Here is a 22180-nt window from a genome sequence, read left to right as displayed (position 1 = left end):
CCCCTATGACTTAACGCGGATTACTTCAATATGCCCAACTGGCACTGCACAATGGTCAGAGGAACTTTTAGCAGAACAATGAACATCCAAAGGACTTGCCATAAATGTCGGACAGATGCGAGTCTCAGAAGTGCGACCCGCAACCATCTTGAGAACAGGGCCCTGCCCCACACCGCCGTGAAGAGGTGGCCATGCATGCAGGAGTTCTGAAAACAGCAAAGTAAGCACACACTGCCATTTTTAGAAGTGAATGGAGAAAGTAGCACATGTGCCACCATATCTCCCTTCACAGAAGCACAAGATGGAGACCCGTTCCCGAAACAGCAGCGGGTCATTTATGGCACAACATAGCCATCTCTGACAGCATTGATAAATCTATCTTACTGTCTCAAATATGGATATAAAGACCTTAAAATCATTTTACAGCACATATGTTCCTACCCCACTCCGCCGTGAGGTCATGGCGACTACTGGTGACCACTGATTGGTCCTGGGATTGTACCGTTCAGCACTACTCAGCTCTGTGGTGTCATCTCTTCCGCCTACTGCATAGATCATATCCTGGTACACCGCACAGCCCAGGTGTTTTCGTCGGGTACCCATTGGTGCTATTGTGTGCCAGCGATTTTCCTGAGGATTGTACCGCTCAACTGAAATAGGAGAACACAAAACTGTGAAGCAACATTTTTAAACAGATTTGTGAGAAGCAAACATTTCACGCATTGGATGAAAAAGATTTTTGGCGTCTCCATTTTAAACAAAATTTGCAAGGAGGTAATTTGACTTGTAAAATCGTTCGCCCCCCCTTGTTATTACTTCGGGTAGGCAGATCTGCTAGTAACGTGGCCGTTCTGCGCGTACGTCTTTTTAGACTGTCTGCTCTACGCCCTAGGAATCCATATTCACTGTCAGGGTTCTAGCTGCCCAACATCTCACAAAAGGATAAATGGACGATTTACAGATATATCCGATAAAGCAACGACTGTCAATTATTGTGAAGGGGCAAGGAGAGAAGAAAAACTGAGTCTGCATAATGGCTGATGATAAAGAATTCAGCCAACTCCAGCAAGTCGTCTTATTCTAGTGGCGATTGTGTTCCTGGAAGAATTTATAACGGCCATGGCACAGTAATCTCATAGTAATCTCTTGAAGCACAGAGCATTCCATTATAGGAGCTTGATAAAGGGGTTAGTCAATAACTTGTTAATTTAATTCAAAGGAAGCTGGCAGAATTGGAAATGCTGCTCTGGAGTATGGCTCAAGATCAGTAAAGTGCTGTTCACACTGGTTCTATTCTGTCAGGTCTCTTTTGAACTTAGACACAATAGTATAGTCTTCTCAGCTGCTTGGTAAAATAATGTATTTTCGCTCCATAAGACGCGCAGGGGAAATGACAGTGCGCCCTATGGTGTGAATACTAACAACCGCTTCCATTATGTAGGAGGCGCTGGGAGCGGTGAGTGTAGCGCTGCGCTGGTTGTACTCATAGCTCCCTGGTCTTCTGTCCGTGTCCTGACTGCGTACAGCATGAGGGCGTTCCGCACATAGGAGCGCACTATGACCTCATGATGTGCTACTTCAGGTTACAGTGCAACACTAGGCCAGCGGATGACCAGAAAGGGGTGAGCGTTAGCGCAGCCCGGAGCAGGAGAGGAAAGTTTATTTATTTTCCTGATGGAGCTTGGAGGTCTGATGTGACGAGGGATGGGGCTCTGATACAGAGGTCTGATGGAGCTGGGGGTCTGATGTAAATATTTTTTCTTATTTTCCTCCTCTATATCCTAGGTCTTATGATTTGGTTAGTCTTATTGAAGGAAAAATATGGTAAATAACAGACTCTTTAAAAATGGAAGCCATGAAGCAGAACATAGGGCACCATCATCGATTAACTCTTTCTGCAGCTTTTATCAATTGTATACATTTTTTTAATACAGAGCTACCTGCCCTCATCCTACCTCAGGTAATAGTCAAGGGTCTGTTAATTGACATGTGCAACCTTGAGTGACAAATGTGCTCATAAACACTGTTTACTCCCATCCCCCCCACAGCAGAAATCCATTGAGGATAAATGAAAACAAAAAAAATTATAATTATGTAACACCCTTAAATTTACTCACCGGTATTGAGAGGAGACGTTCCATCTGAACCCCCAACTGCATACAGAAAACCGCCAAGGACTGCGACAGCCACTCCAAGTCTTCGCGTACTCATGGAGGCAACACGTGTCCACTTATTTTCCTTTGGGTCATACCTATATGACAGAGGGAAGAAAATTAGGCAACTTTTTCAGATACGCACTGCCGCCAATAGTACCGCTCTGTGTCAGTGAATGGGAATATCTATAGGTTACATTCAGAGGCCAAAATCCTGTTCTGACCTAGCCTAATGGGTCAATCCAAGTAAGTAAGATAGGGTACTTTCCCATGAGTGATGTTTCCATCTGGGTGCAGTCCGTTTTTTTTGCACATGGACACGTTGTGCATATATCCATTTAATTGAACAACACTATGCAGAGACCTGGCTTTAGGGCCAGTGACTAAGCATGTGTGACCAGCCGCACTCATAAGGCTTCATGCACACCACTGTATCAGTTTTGCAGACCACAAACCACGGATAAGGGCCGCGTGCATGCTGCCACTTTATTGTCACCACCTGTAGAAATGTTCTAACCTTGTCCACCATTTGAAATTAATGGTTCTGGGTGTAAATGCAGCCTGAAGAATATCCCTGCTGTGGCTCTATACGAAGCATGTTCAGACTAAGAACTCTACCTTTTAATTACTACCGTACCGGACAGTTTATTGCCTAAGAGGATATTTCTCAATCTGGTCTTCATTGCAACATTCGTTTGTGAAACTCGCCTTTGACTTTCTCTTTATAATTATAAAGCTCACTTTAATGACCAATGTGAATTAAAAAGTTTGAGCAGATTTGTCACATTTATATTAAAAATTTAAAATTGTGTAACCTGCACCCCAAGGTCAATAAAAGGAATAAAAGAAAAAAAAAAGAAAAATTATTAGATTTAGATATGTAATCTACCTCAGGAGGTATGGGACAAGAACAATCACCTTTTATTAAAAATAGTTTTTTTTGTGCTGACCTGTAAAATACTTTTCTCGCTGAGTTCATTGGGGGGACACAGAAGACCATGGGTATAGCTGCTGCCACCAGTGTTAGCTCCTCCCCTCAGATATACCCCTCCTGCAGACACCGAGCTAATCAGTTTCTACAAAAGCAGCAGGAGCAGCCAGGAGAAGCCAACAGAAAACAATAACAAGTAAGAAAGGCGAAGATGGGTCAGAATCAAGAACCAGAGGGACCCACCAAGGAGCACCATCAATGCACAAAAAATCCTATTTTCTCGCTCGTATCATTGGGGGACACAGACGACCATGGGACGTTAAAGAGCAGTACCATGGGGAGGGAACAAGAACAGAACGAATCCAAGGCTGGTCATAGTGCCCCGCACAGAAATGTGGGGGAGGGCACACCGGGAACCCTGATAAGGGACAGGAAGAATCATTCCCAGGAAGGCCAGCCAGAGAGCGGCTTAACACGCAGAGGCTCCGGCTGGGCAGAAGAACAGTCCAGAGAATATAAGTCACGGCTTAGGAGACTGCAGAAGATACAGGAGAGAGAGACCTAGCCTGTATTCAGAAGACTTCTGAGGAATAGATATCCACAGGTCAGAACCCCAGGAAAAAACACGCTAGAGCCATCAACAGACACAACATGGTGCGAGAAGAAAAAAGGGAACAATTCAGTGGAAAACTGATTGGAAGAAAACAAACAAAAAATTGCATCAGTGCAGATGTGACAAAAATGTTGCCCCCCACGTGGGACAAAGTTGGGGTGCCAGAAGGCAGGGCCTCAAAACCATAACAGGCTGCCAGAAGAGAAAACCACTCCAGCGGGACCATAACGAACAAGGCAGGGCTAGAGAACCTGGATGAAAGTCAATGGGAACAAGGCAGTGAATCCGACCCCAAACTACAAAAAAAGAGGAGAGTAACCTGGCAGACAAAATAAATTAAAAAAAAGTGTCCCCCGGAAGCAAAAACTTTGCTTCAGATATACGGCCAAGGGGTTTGCTGCATAAGAGTGTTCCCCAAGGGGAACGCAATGTGATAAGTAGAGGTAGGTAGAGGAGGAAGGGAACCCATCATGTGGATATTTGATTATAATCTAACTAATTATATACAATCATTAACTACTAAAAAAGTGCCTTAGATGTATTCACTTACTGCTGTGACAGATGGTTACCTCATAATATACACACAAAGATGCCGCATGCTAATGAGCTGATTGGAGTCCAGTGTGATGTCATTGAGTCCAGCGTTTATTTAAATAACAGCTATAGCCACTCCCCTGCCCACCTGCTGCTGATTTATATGGAAAATAACTGTCAATCAGCAGCAGGTGGGCGGGGAGAGTCAGGAGCTCATAAATATTCAGGACTCATCATTATCAGCTGGAGCTTTTCAATACAAGATGTTGGAAGATTGACTGGGCCAATTAAAGAAAGTGACCTAGCATTTTGCTAAGAGAATCAGTCACTCATTTATGTTGCCCTTAGTTAGGACACCATAAAACTGGTGACAGGTTCCCTTTAAATTCCAGAACAAGAGAGGAGAAGCCGACAGAAGCGCCATGGAAGGCTGCCTGAACTGGTAGACCTAACCGGAAACTGAAGAAAAAAAACATCTAGGTGATGAAGGTTGTGTAAACTCATGAGACACTGTCGGCCGCCACTGAGAGTGACGATACAGAATGAATAGAATCGAGAGGCAAGTGCAAACACTCAATGGAAGTGCAAGTACTCCGCCCATAGAAGGAGGGTAATGCTACAGGCTGTACCGTATCCAGTGGAGGAGCTATTACTCTATGAAAAGAAAATAATGGTACGGACTGTACGGTACCCAATGGCAGTGCTATTACCTCGTCTATGGAAGAAGGGTAATGCTACAGGCTGTACAGTACCGAGTGGAAGTGCAATTACTCCGCCTATGGAAGGATGGTAATGCAAAAGTAGGCTGCAGAGTCGGGGCCGACCGGAAGAGCTTCCAGTTGGGGCGGCAATGCAGGGAGGGAGTGGGAAAGCAAAGTTGCGACATACCCCGGCCGGACAATAAGCCGTCCGGGATCTAGGGAACTGCCGCGGGGAGCCGGATGGGAGGGGGGTTGGCCGCAGAGAGGCAGGGGCCTTGATTACCAGCGGCCCCGGCGGAAGACAGGGACCGGAACACTGGGAATAAGCCCCCCCAGAAGGGACGCCTGCCGAAACTGAGGCCTCATGGGAAGGGAGGAGGAATGGGGCCTTGGGGACTGAGAGAATACTCACCTGTCTGGTGTTTTCTGCCCCCCTGGCTCCAGCCGGGTCACCAGCTTCGGTGCGTTACCCCTTGGTGAGGGTAGCTACACCGGTAACAGAGGGGACTTAGTTGAGGCCGGACCTGGAGACCAGAAAGCTTGCAGGATATATAGGCTTTAGGTACCTCTGGTCCTCCTTGCCTTTTGGAGACTGGGAACGAGCAGCGGGCTTGGGGACCCCCTGTACTCCCGTCTCTTGGGCAGGAATCTTGGACACTGCCAGCAGCCCAGCTAAAAGGAAAGAAAAAGAGAAAAATGGGGGGGGGAAAAAAAAAAAAAAAAAAAAAAAAAAAGCAGGGAGGTCTGCCTCTGAAACTGATTAGCTCAGTGTCTGCAGGGGGAGTATAGCTGAGGGGAGGCGCTAACACTTTTTTTTTGCTTGGTGTTGCCTCCTAGTGGCAGCAGCTATACCCATGGTGTTATGTGTCTCCCAATGATACAATGTTACAATTTAAATACTATAACAAAGGGTCAGAGCACTGGTTTAGTTTTTATTTCCTATATTAGATGATAAAAACCCTTACGGTTTAGAAAAATTCAACATTTAAACACATTCAAAAGTATGTGACTGAAAACACAGTGGAAAATTCAGCTACAGTTTTGCAGCCATTATTGTGTATTACGTGTGTTTTTTAACGCCAAAATAGCTTTTTGGGTTCCACCCTCTCCATTGCAAAAAAGTTCAAATCCGCGGTGGAGATCCACAACATACTGTAAATTGACATACTGCAGATTTCAAAACCGCACTGGAGGTCAAGGTATGAAAACTGCAGCATGTAGACTTCTTAAAATGTCATCCACTTTGCCAGTAACAGAGAATGCTGCGGATCTGCCTGGCGAAAAGTTGCAGCATTTTAGTCAGGTGTGGACAAAGCCTTAAAGTAATACTATATTATAATACAGATAGATCAATCTCAAATATTATTGGGGGAAAAAAAAAAAAATGTATCCGTCGATCAAATCAATTTTTAGTTGCTGAACACTTACTAAGGCCTCTTTCACACTTGCGTTGTCCGGATTCGGCGTGTACTCCACTTGCCGGAATTACACGCCGGATCCGGAAAAATGCAAGTGTACTGAAAGCATTTGAAGACGGATCCGTCTTCAAAATGCTTTCAGTGCTACTATGGCAGCCTGGTTGCCAAGTCCTGGTTGCCATAGTAGTAGTGGGGAGCGGTATACTTACAGTCCGCAGCGGCTCCCGGGGCGCTCCAGAATGACGTCAGAGCACCCCATGCGCATGGATCATGTGATCCATGCGATCACGTCATCCATGCGCTTGGGGCGCCCTAACGACCATGTATCCGTGGATCCGTAAAAAAAAATAATAAAAAAAATAAAAAATAAAAAAATCACACGGACGTCTGAATGGAGCCTTACAGGGGGGTGATCAATGACAGGGGGGTGATCAGGGAGTCTATATGGGGTGATCACCCCCTGTCATTGATCACCCCCCTGTAAGGCTCCATTCAGACGTCCGTGTGATTTTTACGGATCCACGGATACATGGATCGGATCTGCAAAACGCATACGGACGTCTGAATGGAGCCTTACAGGGGGGTGATCAATGACAGGTACTCTGAATGGAGCCTTACAGGGGGGTGATCAATGACAGGGGGGTGATCAGGGAGTCTATATGGGGTGATCATGGGTTCATAAGGGGTTAATAAGTGACAGGGGGGGGGTGTAGTGTAGTGTAGTGGTGTTTTGTGGTACTTTACACAGCTACCTGTGTCCTCTGGTGGTCGATCCAAACAAAAGGGACCACCAGAGGACCAGGTATATTAGAAGCTGTTATCAAAACAGTGTCTAATATACCTGTTAGGGGTTAAAAAAAATAATAAAATAAAAATCACATCTCCAGCCTGCCAGCGAACGATCACCGCTGGCAGGCTGGTGATCCACTCGCTTACCTTCCGATCCTGTGAACGCGCGCAACTGTGTGCGCGCGTTCACAGGAAATCACGGCTCTCGCGAGATGACGCATATATGCGTGACTCTGCGCAGAGCTGCCACCTCCGGAACGCGAATCTGCGTTAGGCGGTCCGGAGGTGGTTAATAGGAACCTGTCACCATGAAAATGCACTGCAGTCAGTATGTTATAGAACAGGAGGAGCTGAACAGATTGACATATAGTTTGGTAAGGAAACGTGCAGCAGAACTTGTAATATATTCATTTAATTAATTTTCACTTTGTGCAGGTCCTCAAATATACCTTGGGGGTCAATTACTATTCTGAAATACGCCTAAATTAGGCATATTACAGGAGCAGATGGCGGCGCAACTGTCAGTTGCGCGGCTATCTGCGACATTGCCCAACTCATGCAAGGTCTAAGATTTTGGGTGTTGCCTGTTTTAAGCGTAGAAAATGGTCTAAACGTACGGCAGCTAGGAAGCCATCTTACCTCTAGAACTGGCGCTGGATGCGCCGAAGTTATGGAGGGGCTTGCGCCTCTTCATAACTTCGGCAGATCCTCCACCAGTGATAGGGCTTTATTAAGACCGGCATCTAAAACGCCAGTCTTATAATAAATGTTCCCCCTTATCTCTAAACTACTAAGAGGTCATAAACCATTATTTAAGGCACATTCTTATCAGTAAGAGAAGAACTGAATTATAATAAGTGTTTATAATGTCAGAGAGCAGAGATAAGGAGCCCGTCTGCTCCTGGTCTGATGGAGAAGAAAAATCCAAAAGCGTGCTACTCTGGCATCACTTGTAAAATCCAAGAAACACCCTTTTAAAAATAAAAATAAAAAATCATAAAGATATATCTATATTTCTTTTAACGCACACACATATAGATACCTTTCTACAATGTTCAGGCAGGAGACACCATCCTGACCGCCTACAGCATAAAGATACCCGCCTAGAACAGCCACACCAACACTCGTCCTGCAAGTGCTAGTTGGAGCCACATCACTGCTCCACTGGTTCGTTTTTGGGTCATATCTAGAAGAAAAAGACAATTTATGTTTTTTCCACCCAAAAAAAAAAATAATCCTCAATGTCTTAAAGGCTATGTACATATTTGAACTTGCTTCCTAAATGCAAAATTAAGCATATCCAAATAGTCTTTATTAAAAATGTTCTACCATTATGCTTCTGCAGAGAGTGTGTAAGCCCATCACCTAGCTGCTGGGGCTGCTGAATCTGACCTAAAGCCACCAGAGCTTGGCTCATGTTTCTAACAGCTCTGTCTGCTCTCCATCTTCCTTCTCTAAGAGTCTAGAGGGGTCAAGGATTCAAGCAGGACAGCTCACACAGGCGGTAGATAGGGAGGGATGCACACACAAGGCCGCTTGTAGAGGTCAAGGAATCATTTTGGACACACAGATCCAGTACATAATTTTGGGGGACGCACATCCACATGAGAACAGTCTGAAACTAGGAGCAGGTTGTGAAATGAATACCTGGTGCTCTGCAATTTTTCATGTCAAATGCTATCCATAGCCTGTAACATATTGGGAAATCAGGACATAGAACGGGAGATAGCTAAACATTACCTTTCAACACTGTTGAGGTATGAAGATCCATCGTGGCCACCTACAGCATACAGGAGATCATCTAAAACACTAACGCCAACCCCACAGCGCCTTTTGCTCATAGATGCCACCATTCTCCACTCGTTGGTTTGAGGGTCGTAACGTTCTACACTAGAAATAGCATCTCCGCTACACCATCCTCCCACTGTAAAAAACAAAACAAAAAAACATGTTGAAGTGGTTCAGGGTGGCTTAGGGGTCATCACTGGTGCCTTACAGCACTGGGGTCCGTGGTTTGAATCTGACCAAGGGCAACAATTGCATGGAGTTTTTATGTTCTCCTCGTGTTTGGGTGGATTTCCTCCCATACTCCAAGGACATACTGATAGGGAACTCAGATTGTGAGCTCCACTGGGGACAACGAGTGATGATAATGTCTGTAAAATGCTGCTGAATATGTTGGTGCTACATAAGTGAGTAATAAAATAGTATAAAAAAAAAAAAAAAAAAAAAGTTAGCATTGAAGGGTCCCCCAATGTTTAATCGGTGGTGGTCCCTGGTTGACCCAGACATAGCAGCTCGACTGTACAAGCATCTGTACCTGGCACTGCAGCTACTCTCATTCAATCCCTTTCAAGTGAATAGGACGAGCTGAGGTACCAGGTACAGCCTCTTGTACAGGTGACACAGCACTCATAGGAGAGCTATACATGTATTTATAATCACAGTTTTTTGTTTTGTTTTTTCTTGTTTTCGCAGAGAACCCCTTTAAAGAAAACTGTACCTGCAAACAGAACCTCCCCACAGCGAATTGGCTTTCGAGGTCTTGTTCTTGGACCCTGCATTAGTGGACGTTCCTGTGGAAGCAGAAGGTAGTTCTTGGCTTCATCCACCAAGTCCCTACAAGGAAAGTTGAGATACTCATGTGAAATGATGATTTAAAAAAAAAATTATTCCTCCTTTTTTAGCACTGCCATGTTTTTATGCTTAGAGTGTTCCTAGCCCTTTGAACAAGTTTATTAAAAAAACTAATATTCTAAATGCGACTGAATTTATCTTTTTAATATAATTTATTTTTAAACAGGCGCCTGAAGTTCAGGTATCAGTAGCGTACTGGTACAGGTGTCCATATACACTATGGTACACCGCTAACATGTTAGCATCGTACGGATTCCATTGTGGGGCCGCAGTGAGTGCTGTACTGGCAGGGGCACACATCACTGCTCCTGCCCGTGCCAGGGCTGCCCAGGCCAGGGCTGCCCAGGCCAGCCTTCAGACATCAGATGTGCTATGCCAGGATTTAGTGGAGCAGCCACGAGCAGGAGCAGCGGTGTGCTATGCAAAGCTCCTGCCTGCACTCACTCCACCATCAGGGAAGGAGACCCTGTACCTTTCTGGTATGCAAGGCTTTAGCAGAGCGGGTGCGGACAGAAGCTTTGCTTAGCACATCGGATGTTCTATACCAGACTTTAGTAGAGCGGAGCTGGCACTGGCCCCTACCCGGAATCCATACACCACTGACATGTACGAACATTCATTGACAAAAAAAAAAAAAAGTAATGCACCAAGGAGTTGTTAGAATCAAACAAAACTGAGTGTGAATGTAAGGACGATATAGGAAAGTAATTTCAATATTAGAGCGAAAGAATACGTTTATTGGGGAAAACCGTATAATGGAAAGGAGGCTCTAGGAACCCGCTCTAGCCTGGATACAAGATGAAATATGGTTGGACATGGAAGCATACAGGTTCCATATGGTATCCTGCAAACCATTTGCCCACAGATGACCCAGCTGGTCCCATAAATGCTCTACTAGCAATAAATCTGGAGATCAGACGGCCAGGGAAGTGTTGTAATCTGGCGGAGACATTCCTGGGAAACCCTAGCTGTGTGTGGACAAGCATTATCCTACTGAAACATGCTAGTTGGAAGCCCTGCCATGAGAGGAACACATATGGCCGCCGGATGTCCTGCACATATCGCTGAGCTGTTAGTGTCCCTCGTATCACTACTAGGGGTGACCGGCTGTCCTATGTGGTGGCTCACCAGATCATCACACCAGCTGTCAGGGGCATTGTGCTGCAGAAGGTTTAAAAAAAAAAAAAAAAAAAAAAAAAGCGTCGATGGCTCAGTTCGGATAACTCCGGACCAGCACATACAGTGGGTTAGTCCCATATCAGGGACAGCCCCTTTAATTTTGTTTTGAAGGTAAGCGGAGAAGAAAACTCAGTAAAACACAAAGCAAATTATTTACATAGCTGCAGAATTTTTTTTTTGTCTACATTGCAACCATGAAACGTAGAAATTTAAGTTTTATCTACCTGTGGGAGCCAATAGGTATGGGATTAAAATGTAGAATATTTCCAGATACAGATTGTAACATACCTGCATTCTTCATCACTTTTAATCAATGGATCAGACCCCACCGTTCCGACTAGGAATTTTGGACTTAACAAGGGCAAACGGACATGTTGTAAAACCTAGAACGAGAAAGAAGGAAAGACACCTTTGACCTACAAATCACATGTGCGCTGTGAGCCCTTTTGTAATACTTTTCTATTGCTTTAACTAAAATAGAAAACAAAGCAGCAATTTCCAGATAATTTTAATTAAATGGGATGTTTGGGCTACAGGGATTGATGAACTATCCTTAGGATAAGGCCTCATGCACACGGCCGTTGTTTTAGTCCGCATCCGTGACACCGTTTTGGCGGCTCGGATGCAGACATATTCACTTCAATGGGGCCGCAAAAGATGCGGACAGCACTCAGTGTGCTGTCCGCATCCGTTGCTCCGTTCCGTAGCCCCGCAATTTTTTTGGGACAAGAATAGGACATGTTTGTTTTGCGGACAAGAATAGGCATTTCTACAATGGGCCGCCTGTTCAGTTTTCCACAAATTGCGGAAGGCACACAGACGGCTTCCGTTTTTTGCAGATCCGCAATTTGCGGGCAGCAGAAAAACGGAACGGTCATGTGCATGTAGCCCAAGTCAAATTTCAGGTATGTGGGGATCTGACACCTGGCACCTGCACCATTCAGCTGTTTCATGAAGCTGTTGAACACCAGCATGGCCACTACAAAGTCAACAGAGCCTTCTGCTTCAGGCTCAATCCACTGTTTGGGGGCAGGTGTCTGATGCCCCCCGATCTGGTATTGAGGACCTATCCTGAGGAATATATATCTTTAGCCATCTATATCCTGTAATACCCTCTTCTGCATTTGGTAGGTTAGCAAGAAGCAGAAGACGGATAGAAGTGCGCAAAACATGACTGTAATGCCCATTAAACTATGCTCTTCTAACACTAGTTTTAGTATACTTTAAATTGCTATTCTCAGGAGGAAATCAGACGACACAGGGGAACCGCCTGCAATTAAGAAGTGATCATTACTTACCTGACAGATCCCGCACCGCTGCTCCGGTTCTCCCAACCGGGATCTGTATACTCAGACGCAGCAGTGACGTGATCACCGCTATCCATCATGGACCTTTTTGGTGCGGCAACTGCCTGTTAAATGCCCTCAACTCTCTGCACTTCTAATTTACAGCTGTAGTGTCCGGTCGGGGGCCGTCATCACAGCGAAGGGGCCGGGGAAGTGTTCAGTGCAGAGAGCCGAGGACAGTGAACAGGAAGGGAACCCCTCCATGACATTTGCAATCGAGGAGCCGTAAGGATTAAAGATAGGACTTCTTGGTCATGATGATCTCCCCAGGTAAGTTTAGTACACTGCTCCTGTGGACACCAATATAGTGCTGTCAGCAGTACTGAGGGGTCGGAACGGCTGACAGATTCCCTATAATGTCAGCCTCAGGCATCACCATCTGTATTCACATATATTGCAGACGACCATCTCAGCATTTACATCTCGTAGCGTCCCATGACCAGTGTACATACCTGTGGTAGCTGCGGCCTCCGTTCCTGAATGCTGTATTTTACCCAGGCCATCACCGCGTTGAACACCTGCTCTTCACTGCGCACATTTAGCTCATCACTGGAAATAATGTCGATCAGCTGATTGGCTGGAAGAAGCATAAACTCCTCGCTCTCCATAACCTGTGTTAGAAAAGTAATCAGTGCAGACCGTGAACATAAGAAGCCCGACATCCAAGATCCTACCAAATCCTCTCCTTTAGGGTCCATTCACACGTCCGTTTTTTCTTTCCTGATCTGTTCCGTTTTTTCAGGAACAGATCAGGACCAGATCTGGACCCATTCATTTTCAATGGGTCCTGGAAAAAATCGGACAGCACAATGTGTGCTGTCCGTTTCCGTTGTTCCGTTCCGCATGTCCGTTTAAATATAAAACATGTCCTATTCTTGTCCTGAAAAATCGGATCCTGGTACAATACAAAGTCAATGGATCCGCAAAAAACGGATGACATTCGGATGTCATTCCGTATGTCATCCGTTTTTTGCGGATTCCGTTCCTGGAAACACATAACAATTATTTTTATTTTTTTTCTATTTTTTTTCAAAGAAATCCAAACAACTTTATTTGATTATTGAAATGTATACATGTTCCCGTTTTTTGCGGATCCGCAAAAAACGCATGACATACAGAAACATTTTCAGGAACAACGGATCCGCAAAAAACGGACCGTTTTTCAGGATGAAAAAAAACAGGACGTGTGAATGGACCCTTAGGCCTCACACACTTGACTATGTTCGGTCCCCATCAAGATCCGAACCCATTCAATTCACATCGTGTACTTTCTGCATCCGCATTTCCGTTCTGCGGTCCCGCAAAAAAAGATAAAAACATGTTCTATTGTCCGTTTTGTGGACAAGAATAGGAGATCGCAACAGGAGTTAACAAAATGGTGGCATTCACACGGCTGGTATCCATGTTTTGCGGACCCGCGGCTTGTAGCCCGTAAAACACTTACAGTTGTGTGCACGAGGCACTAATCCCAAATTACACTTAAAAATGAGAAATATGTAAAGCCATCTTCCTGTGTGTCCCTATAGGACTGCTAGAGATACAGTACAGTGCTCGTCTATTTCCAGCAGTCACATAGAGAACAGATGGAGCGGTACAGCGCATGCTCGACCAGACGCTCTATTCATTTCGGGGTTTCTGTCCACGTTCAAGTTCTTTAAAAATGTGAAAAAGATAAATACCAGATCCGTTTTTCCGGATGACAACCGGAGAGATGGATCCAGTATTGCAATACATTTGTGAGACGGATCCGCATCCGGATCTGTTTACAAAATGGTATCCGTTTGCATACAGATTACGGTGACGGAACTGCCTTCCGGAATCCAACGACCCTGGTGTCAAAGTACCCCAAGTATATTGTACAGATATTGCCCCACTTTAGACAGACCTTCCTATAATTCCATGATGGAAGTGTATGCCGGGAATACACGCTCCCATTCTGACACATGATGCTAGCATGTGATCCAATGTACGTGAAGATCCCAGCTGTAATGCCTTTTGCTGTAGGTGGCACAGTTCATGTGCTACGTACCACTGTCGTCCACCAATATAATGGCAGCAAACATTCACAAATTCCACTTAAGGGGTTGTCCTACGAAAATATTTTACAGTTTTCAATCCAGCACCTGGATCCGAATTCTTTTGTAATTGCATGTAATTAAAAATGTATCATAGCCACGGAGTTATTCAATAAAATGTATCTGTATAGCGCCACCTGCTGTTTGTTTTCTTTCTTATTTCTTTGTCCTGTTCACTGACATGCTCAGTTTCATCCTTCAACTGCCTCCTGAGCTGTGATAGGGAAAGCATGGACACGCCCCCTGAGCTGTGATAGGGAGAACATAGACACGCCCCCTGAGCTACAGCAGAAAAGACACTCCCCTTGAGCTGTCAGCTAATGCCTTTAAATAAGTGGCTCAAAGAGTGCAAATGATTCAAGTTTTTATTAATTAAATTCATTACATTGAACCAAATGCACAATTTTGCATGTAGAGAAGTCTCTGCTCTTTACAACCCCCAGCAGCTGCTTTGATTCTATGTTATCCCTCCAACCAGCACTAAAATAAGGCTGTGTCCTTGTCCGAACCCTCGCCCTGGTCACAGCTGCTGGGTTTCTCCACAGGAGTCCTATAGGGAGCATCCAGCAGGGGACCTGAAACAGATGCTATAGCGCCGTTCTAAACATGCCCTTGTTAAATCATTCATTATCAGGGAGAAAAAATAAAACACAAGGCGCAGAGCTCACCATCTAGAGGATACAACTCAAGTCACAGTATTGTCAATGTTAGTGTGCCCATTCAGTCTTGATTGACATCCTGCTGGGCATGGGGAGTCAATGCTAGCTCTGACGAGCAGAACGTCTGACTTATCTGGCACAATAAACTAAGAATCAGACCATTGGACTCTATGGATAGTGTGCTTAGAATGTTGCCTTAAGGTACTTTCACACTTGCGGAAGAGGATTCCGGCAGGCAGTTCAGTCGCCGGAACTGCCTGCTGGATCTAGCAATCCAGACTCGAACTGAGGGTATTTGTCAGACAGATTTAATAGTACAGGTGTTTTCGCACACGGTGATGCCCAGGATGTATGTTGTTGTTTTTTAATATTGTTTATGTATTTTTATTTCCATTTTGGGGAATTTGAATTTTAATATTTTTTTTATTAGAATTTTTGTTTTATTTTGTACACTTTTTATTTTTATTTTTTATTTTTTTTATAGTTCCCATAGGGAACTATAACAAGGAATCATCACATTACTTCTCTCATACATTCCGATGCATTGGACAAACTGCCGCACACTGCATCTGGCTGCCCTGATTCTTGCAGGGGGAGCGGGAAGCACGTACATCTGAGTTTTTGCTTGTACAGATGCCATGATCATGTTTGACCACAGCATCTGAAGGGTTAAAAGTCTGCGATCAGCATTACAGCAGTCACCCAGCGACTATGGTGCCTGCCCCGCTCAAGAGCAGGCGCCATCTTTAACGTCCTGGCCCCCTTCCTGGTCAGGTAGAGGTTAAGCCACAATCTTATCAGTAACATAATTGAGCTCTAATGAGTGTTTATAAGGCCACAGATAAGAAGCAGTCAGCTGAGCTGCCTGACAGAACAGAGTGAAAATTGACAGCATGCTACTAGAGAATCTAGAGGCTGAACAGAGAAAAGGGTACCACATTTTTAATAAAGACCAATTGAAAACATAATTTGTGGCTCAAAATGAGTACAATGCAATAGCAAAAATTTAATAGGATAGGTCATTAAATATCACATTTGTGGGGGTCCGAGTCCAGGCACACCCTCTGATCAACTGTTTTAGGAAGTAGCTGCGCTCACCAAATCTCTAAAAGTGTTGGACCACTTTTGCTGTATTTATACAGATATAGGCAATTGGTCTATATTTAACACTTTCAGTAATTTTTGTCATTAAAGGTTAGTTTTTAGCCTAGCTGCAGAGCTTCTTACTTTCACTCTGAGCCATCATCTGAGGGCTATGCATAGCCCTAAGGCTACTTTCACACTAGCGTTTCTTGCAAATCCGTCATGGATCTGCAAAAACGCTTCCGTTACAATAATACAACCGCATGCATCCGTCATGAACGGATCCAGTTGTATTAGGTCTTCTATAGCCATGACAGATCCGTCTTGAACACCATTGAAAGTAAATGGGGGGCGGATCAGTTTTCTATTGTGCCCGAGAAAACTGATCCATCCCCATTGACTTACACTGTGTGCCAGGACGGATCCGTTTGGCTCAGTTTCGTCAGGTGGACAGCAAAAAGCTGCAAGCAGCGTTTCGGTGTCCGCCTCTGGAGGGGAATGGAGAATGATCAGAGGCAAACTGATGCATTCTGAATGGAAAAGGATCCGCTCAGAATGCATTAGGGCAAAACTGATCTGTTTTGGACCTCTTGTGAGAGCCCATGACGGATCTCACAAAAGGAAAGCCAAAACGCCAGTGTTAAAATAGCCCCTGTGAACTAACAGCTTGTAAACACTTAAGCCATAGCCTTATCAGTAAGATAAAGGATTGAGCTATAATGACTGTTTATGAACTGTCAGGAAATCTGAGATAAGCCTCACATGAGCCCTCAGCTGAGAGAAAGGGGTTGACATTTTTTAATACAATTATTTCTAGCCCCCCACAATCAGATACTGATGACTTATCAACAAGCCAAGTCTTGGACAACTTCTTAAAACACAATGACCTGAAGATGGGCTTATTAGAAAAAAAAAAATATATATATAATTTCTGCTACTTTCTTCAAAGCTCAAGTGTATAGAACGGTAACCTGAAACCCGCAATATCCGCCCAGGTGGCTGTCGTATACCCTTCTATGTAAACAGGATTGCGCACTCGCAGTAAAAAGGAATGACGGATCTGTGAGGGGCTCAGCTGTCTCTGCAACTCAACACGCTGCTCACTGTAACCCCTGTCATCTCGTCATGAATATGCTGCCTATAAGTACACTTGTAAAAATGCCTACGCCTGCTCCGGGAGGAGGGTCTCGCTTTAAGACATACTTAAGATCTGCAAGAGTAACTATTCCCCAAAACAATAATATTCTTATAAGCCGACATGATCTGTACTGTGAAGGTCGTGGATTATCAGAAGGGCTGAACAATCGCTCCATTGATGCTGCAATGCCTCCCTGACGCAAGTCTATATACTGCAGGGGCTGCTAGGAATGCATGTCCATACGCCTGCCCCGCATGATCCAGCAGTAGAGTAGAGGCGGCCTTCATATTATCAATGGACTAAACAGGAGGAAGAGAAAAGTCAGCAGGTCTCTGCGGCCTATATGTGCAGAGCAAGGACAGAATAGAAGTCCTGGAAAAGGTGACTTGCATTCTACTGAGGGGTCCTGCCGGAGATTATCGTATTACTCCCCTAGCATGCACACGGCCGTTGTTTGGGTCCGCATCTTAAGCCGCCGTTTTTGCGGCTCGGATGCGGACCAATTCACTTCAATGGGGCCTGTAAAGATGCGGACAGCACTCCGTGTCCGCATCCTTGCTCCGTTGCACCACAAAAAATAAATAAAAAATAGAACATGTCATATTCTTGTCCGTTTTACAAACAAAAATAGGCATTTCTACAATGGGCCGCCAGTTCCGCAAATTGCGGAAGGCACATGTTTTTTGCGGATCCGCGGTTTGCGGACAGCAAAAAACGGAACGGTCGTGTGCATGAGGCCTTATTATAAGAAACTCTCAAGTTACAAAATTATACCAAGGAATTGCTATATCCAGTGCATTCAGAAAGTCTTCAGACCCTTTCACTTCTTTCACATTTTGTTATGCAGTGGCCTTGTGCTAAAATAAATTAAATAATTATGGAGGCCACTGTGCTCTTTGGGACTTTTAGAGCAAAATAAATGTTTTTGCATCTTCTCCAGATCTGTGCCTCCACACAATCCTGTCTCTGATCTCTACAGGCAGTTCTTTCCTTCTCATGGCTTGGTTTTTGCTCTGATATGCAGTGTCAGCTGTGAGGTCTTATATAGACAGGGCTGTGTCATAACAAATCATGTCCAAGCAACTGAATTTACCCCAGGTGGATTCCAATGTAGATGTAGAAAGATCTCAAAGAGGATCATGCGAAATGGAAGGCTCCCACAGCTAAATTTCAAGTTCCATAGCAAAGGGTCTGAATACGCAAGTCTGTGCAACATTTTGGTTTTTCCTTTTTCAATAAAATGGGGGTGGGATTTATAAAACAAAGGGCGGTCCTGTCGCAGAATCGGTCGCAAAGGGGATTAGAGGCCGAATCTGGGATTTTCCCCTGCTTACGCCACTTTTCCGAGGTGATGGAAAAAGGGGGAGTGGCATGGGCATTGAAGAGGGCGGGCCAGCCGTCCCCTTCATTTACCATTTTCTACGCCAGTTTATGGCATGGAAAATGGTCTTAAACTATGCCAGCAAGGGAACTGCCGTAGTTTAACCCATGTCATAAGGCCGGGCACACCTCACGCCAAAGTTATGTAGAGGCAGTGCGTCATGCATCCGCACCCAGCACCGGCCTTAATAAATGACCCCAAAAATGTTTTGAAAACGGCACAGGATGTTGAGAAAAATAAAAATAAAAAAATAAAAATAGAAGAATTGATATCTCCCCGATCCTTCCACGAGGCCCTACAAAATCTTACTTGCTCCTGGTGCAGTCTTAGGGCTCGTTCACACAACAGTGTGAAGCCCGTGCTGTGGACCGCAAATTGTGGTCCGCAATGCACGGGCAACGTCCGCGGGGCAGCCGCATGGGGATCGTGGACCCAGTCACTTGAATGGGTCCGCAATCCCTCCGTTCCGCAAAAAGATAGAACATGCTCTATCTTTTTGCGGTGCAGAGGCACGGAATGGAACCCCAGGAAGCACTCCGTAGTGCTTCCGTAGTATTCAGTTCTTCCGTTCCGCATCTCCGGATTTGCGGACCCATTGAAGTGAATGGGTCCGCATCCGTGATGCAGAATACACACGGAACGGTGCCCATCTATTGCGGATCTGCAAATGCGGTCCGCAATACGGCAACGGGCAGCACACATTCGTGTGAACGAGCCCCTAACATGCAGAGAATGCCAGGTAAGGCCTGATCAGCCAATCACTGGCCAAAGCTGGTCACCACTGTGGCCAGTGATTGGCTGAGTGGTCATCTGCCGTTTCCTGCCTGACAAGCCCAATCCGGGAACTGGAGACCTGTGTGAATAGGAGGCAGGGGGATCGGTCAGGAGAGCATAGATTTTACTATGCTGAGCCATTTGCAAAAAATATTCCCCCGCTAGACTATTCCTTTAAAAAATAGTTTATGGATCTGCATAACCCTGTTCATCCATTTTAAAATGACAGAAAAAAACAAAACAAAAAAAGAAGTATAAGGGAACCTGAACATATTTTCCAGGAATGCAGGCAAGTAGGGAAATGACCTAAACAAGTACTGTGTGGGGGTTCAATGGCATGGGGCATTGCAATAAACCGGCATGAGGATGGACATGTGCATGAGCCCCATGGAATGCATAACTAAAGAACAACATACCCTCATGTGCTACGAGGAACAGTCAACAACCAGAGACTACCAGAACTGCATGGGAAGTTCTAATACGTGCAACATAGAAAGAGATGCACCCCTCGGGACAGCTAGAGGCCACCATACTGTCTGCATTCTGGGTACAATGGAATGAGTAAAATCTAGAAGAAAAGCACCAAATTAAGACGCTCAATAAAGGGAAACCATAAAAAAAAAAAATGACAAAAAGAAGTCTAAAAATCGCCTTCTTCAATTAGGAATAGCTCCAGACTGCTCTCCTAAGAAAAAAAAAAAAAAAAACCACAAGAACACCCCAATATATTTACCAGGAGCCATAGGGTTCCCATAACTGCTTGCACCTTCTCAGGCCGCAGTCAGTCCAGAAATGGCATGTGAATTGGATCACGCCTATCACAATCCTGGTTTGCTCTCTAAATAGATTTGCTCGAGAGGAAAGCATACGGGCACACGCGCTTCCTCGCAGAGCCCTGAAACTGAATCTCATGGACTGTCACGGGCATGTGCATCCACCATAGACACTGACCGAAAACCCACCTGGGACCCTGGCAATATTACACCAATTGAAAGACAGGACCCCCTGGGACGTGGTGACTAATTACCTCCAGGGTGATAGCCTCTGCTTGCTGGTCTGTAAAGCTTTTGCTCGTCTGCAATGGACAAGGTCTACAACAAACTAAAAACTATAAACGTCCATTTATTTTTAGATAAAACAAAGGCTCCATAAACTACAGCATCGATTAAGACTTTGACGTTCAATATAAAAGCAATTAGAGCGGAAAATAAAATAATGGACAAATTGAAAAGCCATCAATCATGCTATAAAAAAGTATGGCCACAGCAGCTCATTAGTTGCCATACGTTAAAGGGGTTGTCAGGCCTTCTGACAACCTTGGGGTCCTTGTCTACGCCCCTGAACATAAAAATTAAAAATAAAAATCAACTCACCCATCCGCAATCCTACTGGTGCTCTGTTCCTGGCCACTTTTGGTCCCTGCAGCCAATCACTGACCTCAGCAGTCACAGCAGCTTGAACCCTACGCCACAGAAGCGATGCATGTTCAAGCGCTGAGGCTGCAGCGGTCACAGGAAAAAGCCGCTTCCTGGACCTGCAGGGAGCGGAAGCGGCTGAGAACTGAGCAGGGGCAGGATCGCCAACAGGTGACATTTATTTATGTTCCTGGGGATAGAGGAGGACCCTAGAGGTGTTGGCTCAAAGCTGGACAACCCATTTAAAGGGGATGCCTCATCTCAGACAATGGGGGCATATTGCTAGGATATGCCCCCATTGTCTGATACGTGCAGGTCCCAGAGGTGGGAGTCGCACCTATCTCGGAAACAGAGCCTTGAAAGTCACTGAGGGCGCACCGCGCTTGCGCGGCCACCCTTCATTTATTTCTATGGGGCCGCCGAAAATAGCCATGCCCTCCATGACTTTCAAAGCTATCGGACAATGGGGGCATATCCTGGCAATATGCTCCCATTGTCTGAGGTGACACAACCCCTTTAACTTGTGCATGTGGTATGCTTGTACGTACTGAGAATCCAAGCTAAAGACCTGACCGAGAAGTCAATTATCGGGAAAGAACGGTCCATTGCCGATAACTGCCTGCTCATCAGTATGATTATTGATAATTAGCAACAAGCATTTTCATGAACACCCATTCCTGATAATCGGCCTGTGTAAAGGGGCCTTTAGCTGGGAGCCAATATTTTCAATATAACGGACAAGGGCAACTGGGAGCTCTCCATTTTGAGTAGCAAGTATCAGCCGTTATTGGTAATGGGGGCCCTCAATCCTATTGGTGTCTGGACAGTTTATAGTTTAATGGGGTTGTTTATCTTTTGGGAGGCTGTTAGCAGACCCCCTTTGTGGCCGGGCCTGTGGAGGGAGGCATACTTATCCGCTCCCTGCTGCTGGCTCCAATCTCTCCCACAGCCGCTGCAGCACTCTGGTTTTCTGCGGTCAACATCTGGTTTGATGACGTTGCAGCCAATGACTGGCCGCAGCAGTGACCTGCCCCATTTACATCACATGACCAACTGACATGCTGCAAAGGTCGCAAAGTCACTACTGCAGCCAGTCCTTGGCTGAAGAGGTGTCAAACAGGATGCTGACAGTGGGGGACATGAGGGCTGCAGTGGTGGCGAGCCAGGAGCCAGCAGAGGTGAGCAGATAAGTATGTCCCCCTCCGCAGGTCCAGCCACAAGGGGGGTTCTGCCGAAAGAGCCCCAGAAAATGAACTTTTCTGCAACTGAAATTCAACTATTAATCTGAATGGATTTGTTGTGGCTGGAAGGACATGAAATTCCCCAAACTCCATCCAGATGAATGGGACAGTCA

General features: G+C 45.3%; 1 protein-coding gene across 1 annotated transcript in view; it reads right to left on the bottom strand.

Annotated features, from left to right (window-relative positions):
• Nucleotides 1-22180, bottom strand: part of KLHL20 (kelch like family member 20) — a 67281-nt gene that overhangs the window by 8084 nt on the left and 37017 nt on the right. Inside the window, 2 exon segments of the mRNA XM_044300712.1 lie at nucleotides 442-650; nucleotides 2118-2251. Coding sequence (XP_044156647.1) covers nucleotides 442-650; nucleotides 2118-2251 — 343 coding nt within the window.

This window comes from Bufo gargarizans, chromosome 7, assembly GCF_014858855.1.
Source record: "Bufo gargarizans isolate SCDJY-AF-19 chromosome 7, ASM1485885v1, whole genome shotgun sequence".
NCBI lineage: Eukaryota > Metazoa > Chordata > Amphibia > Anura > Bufonidae > Bufo > Bufo gargarizans.
This window is presented reverse-complemented; position numbering and strand designations above follow the sequence as displayed.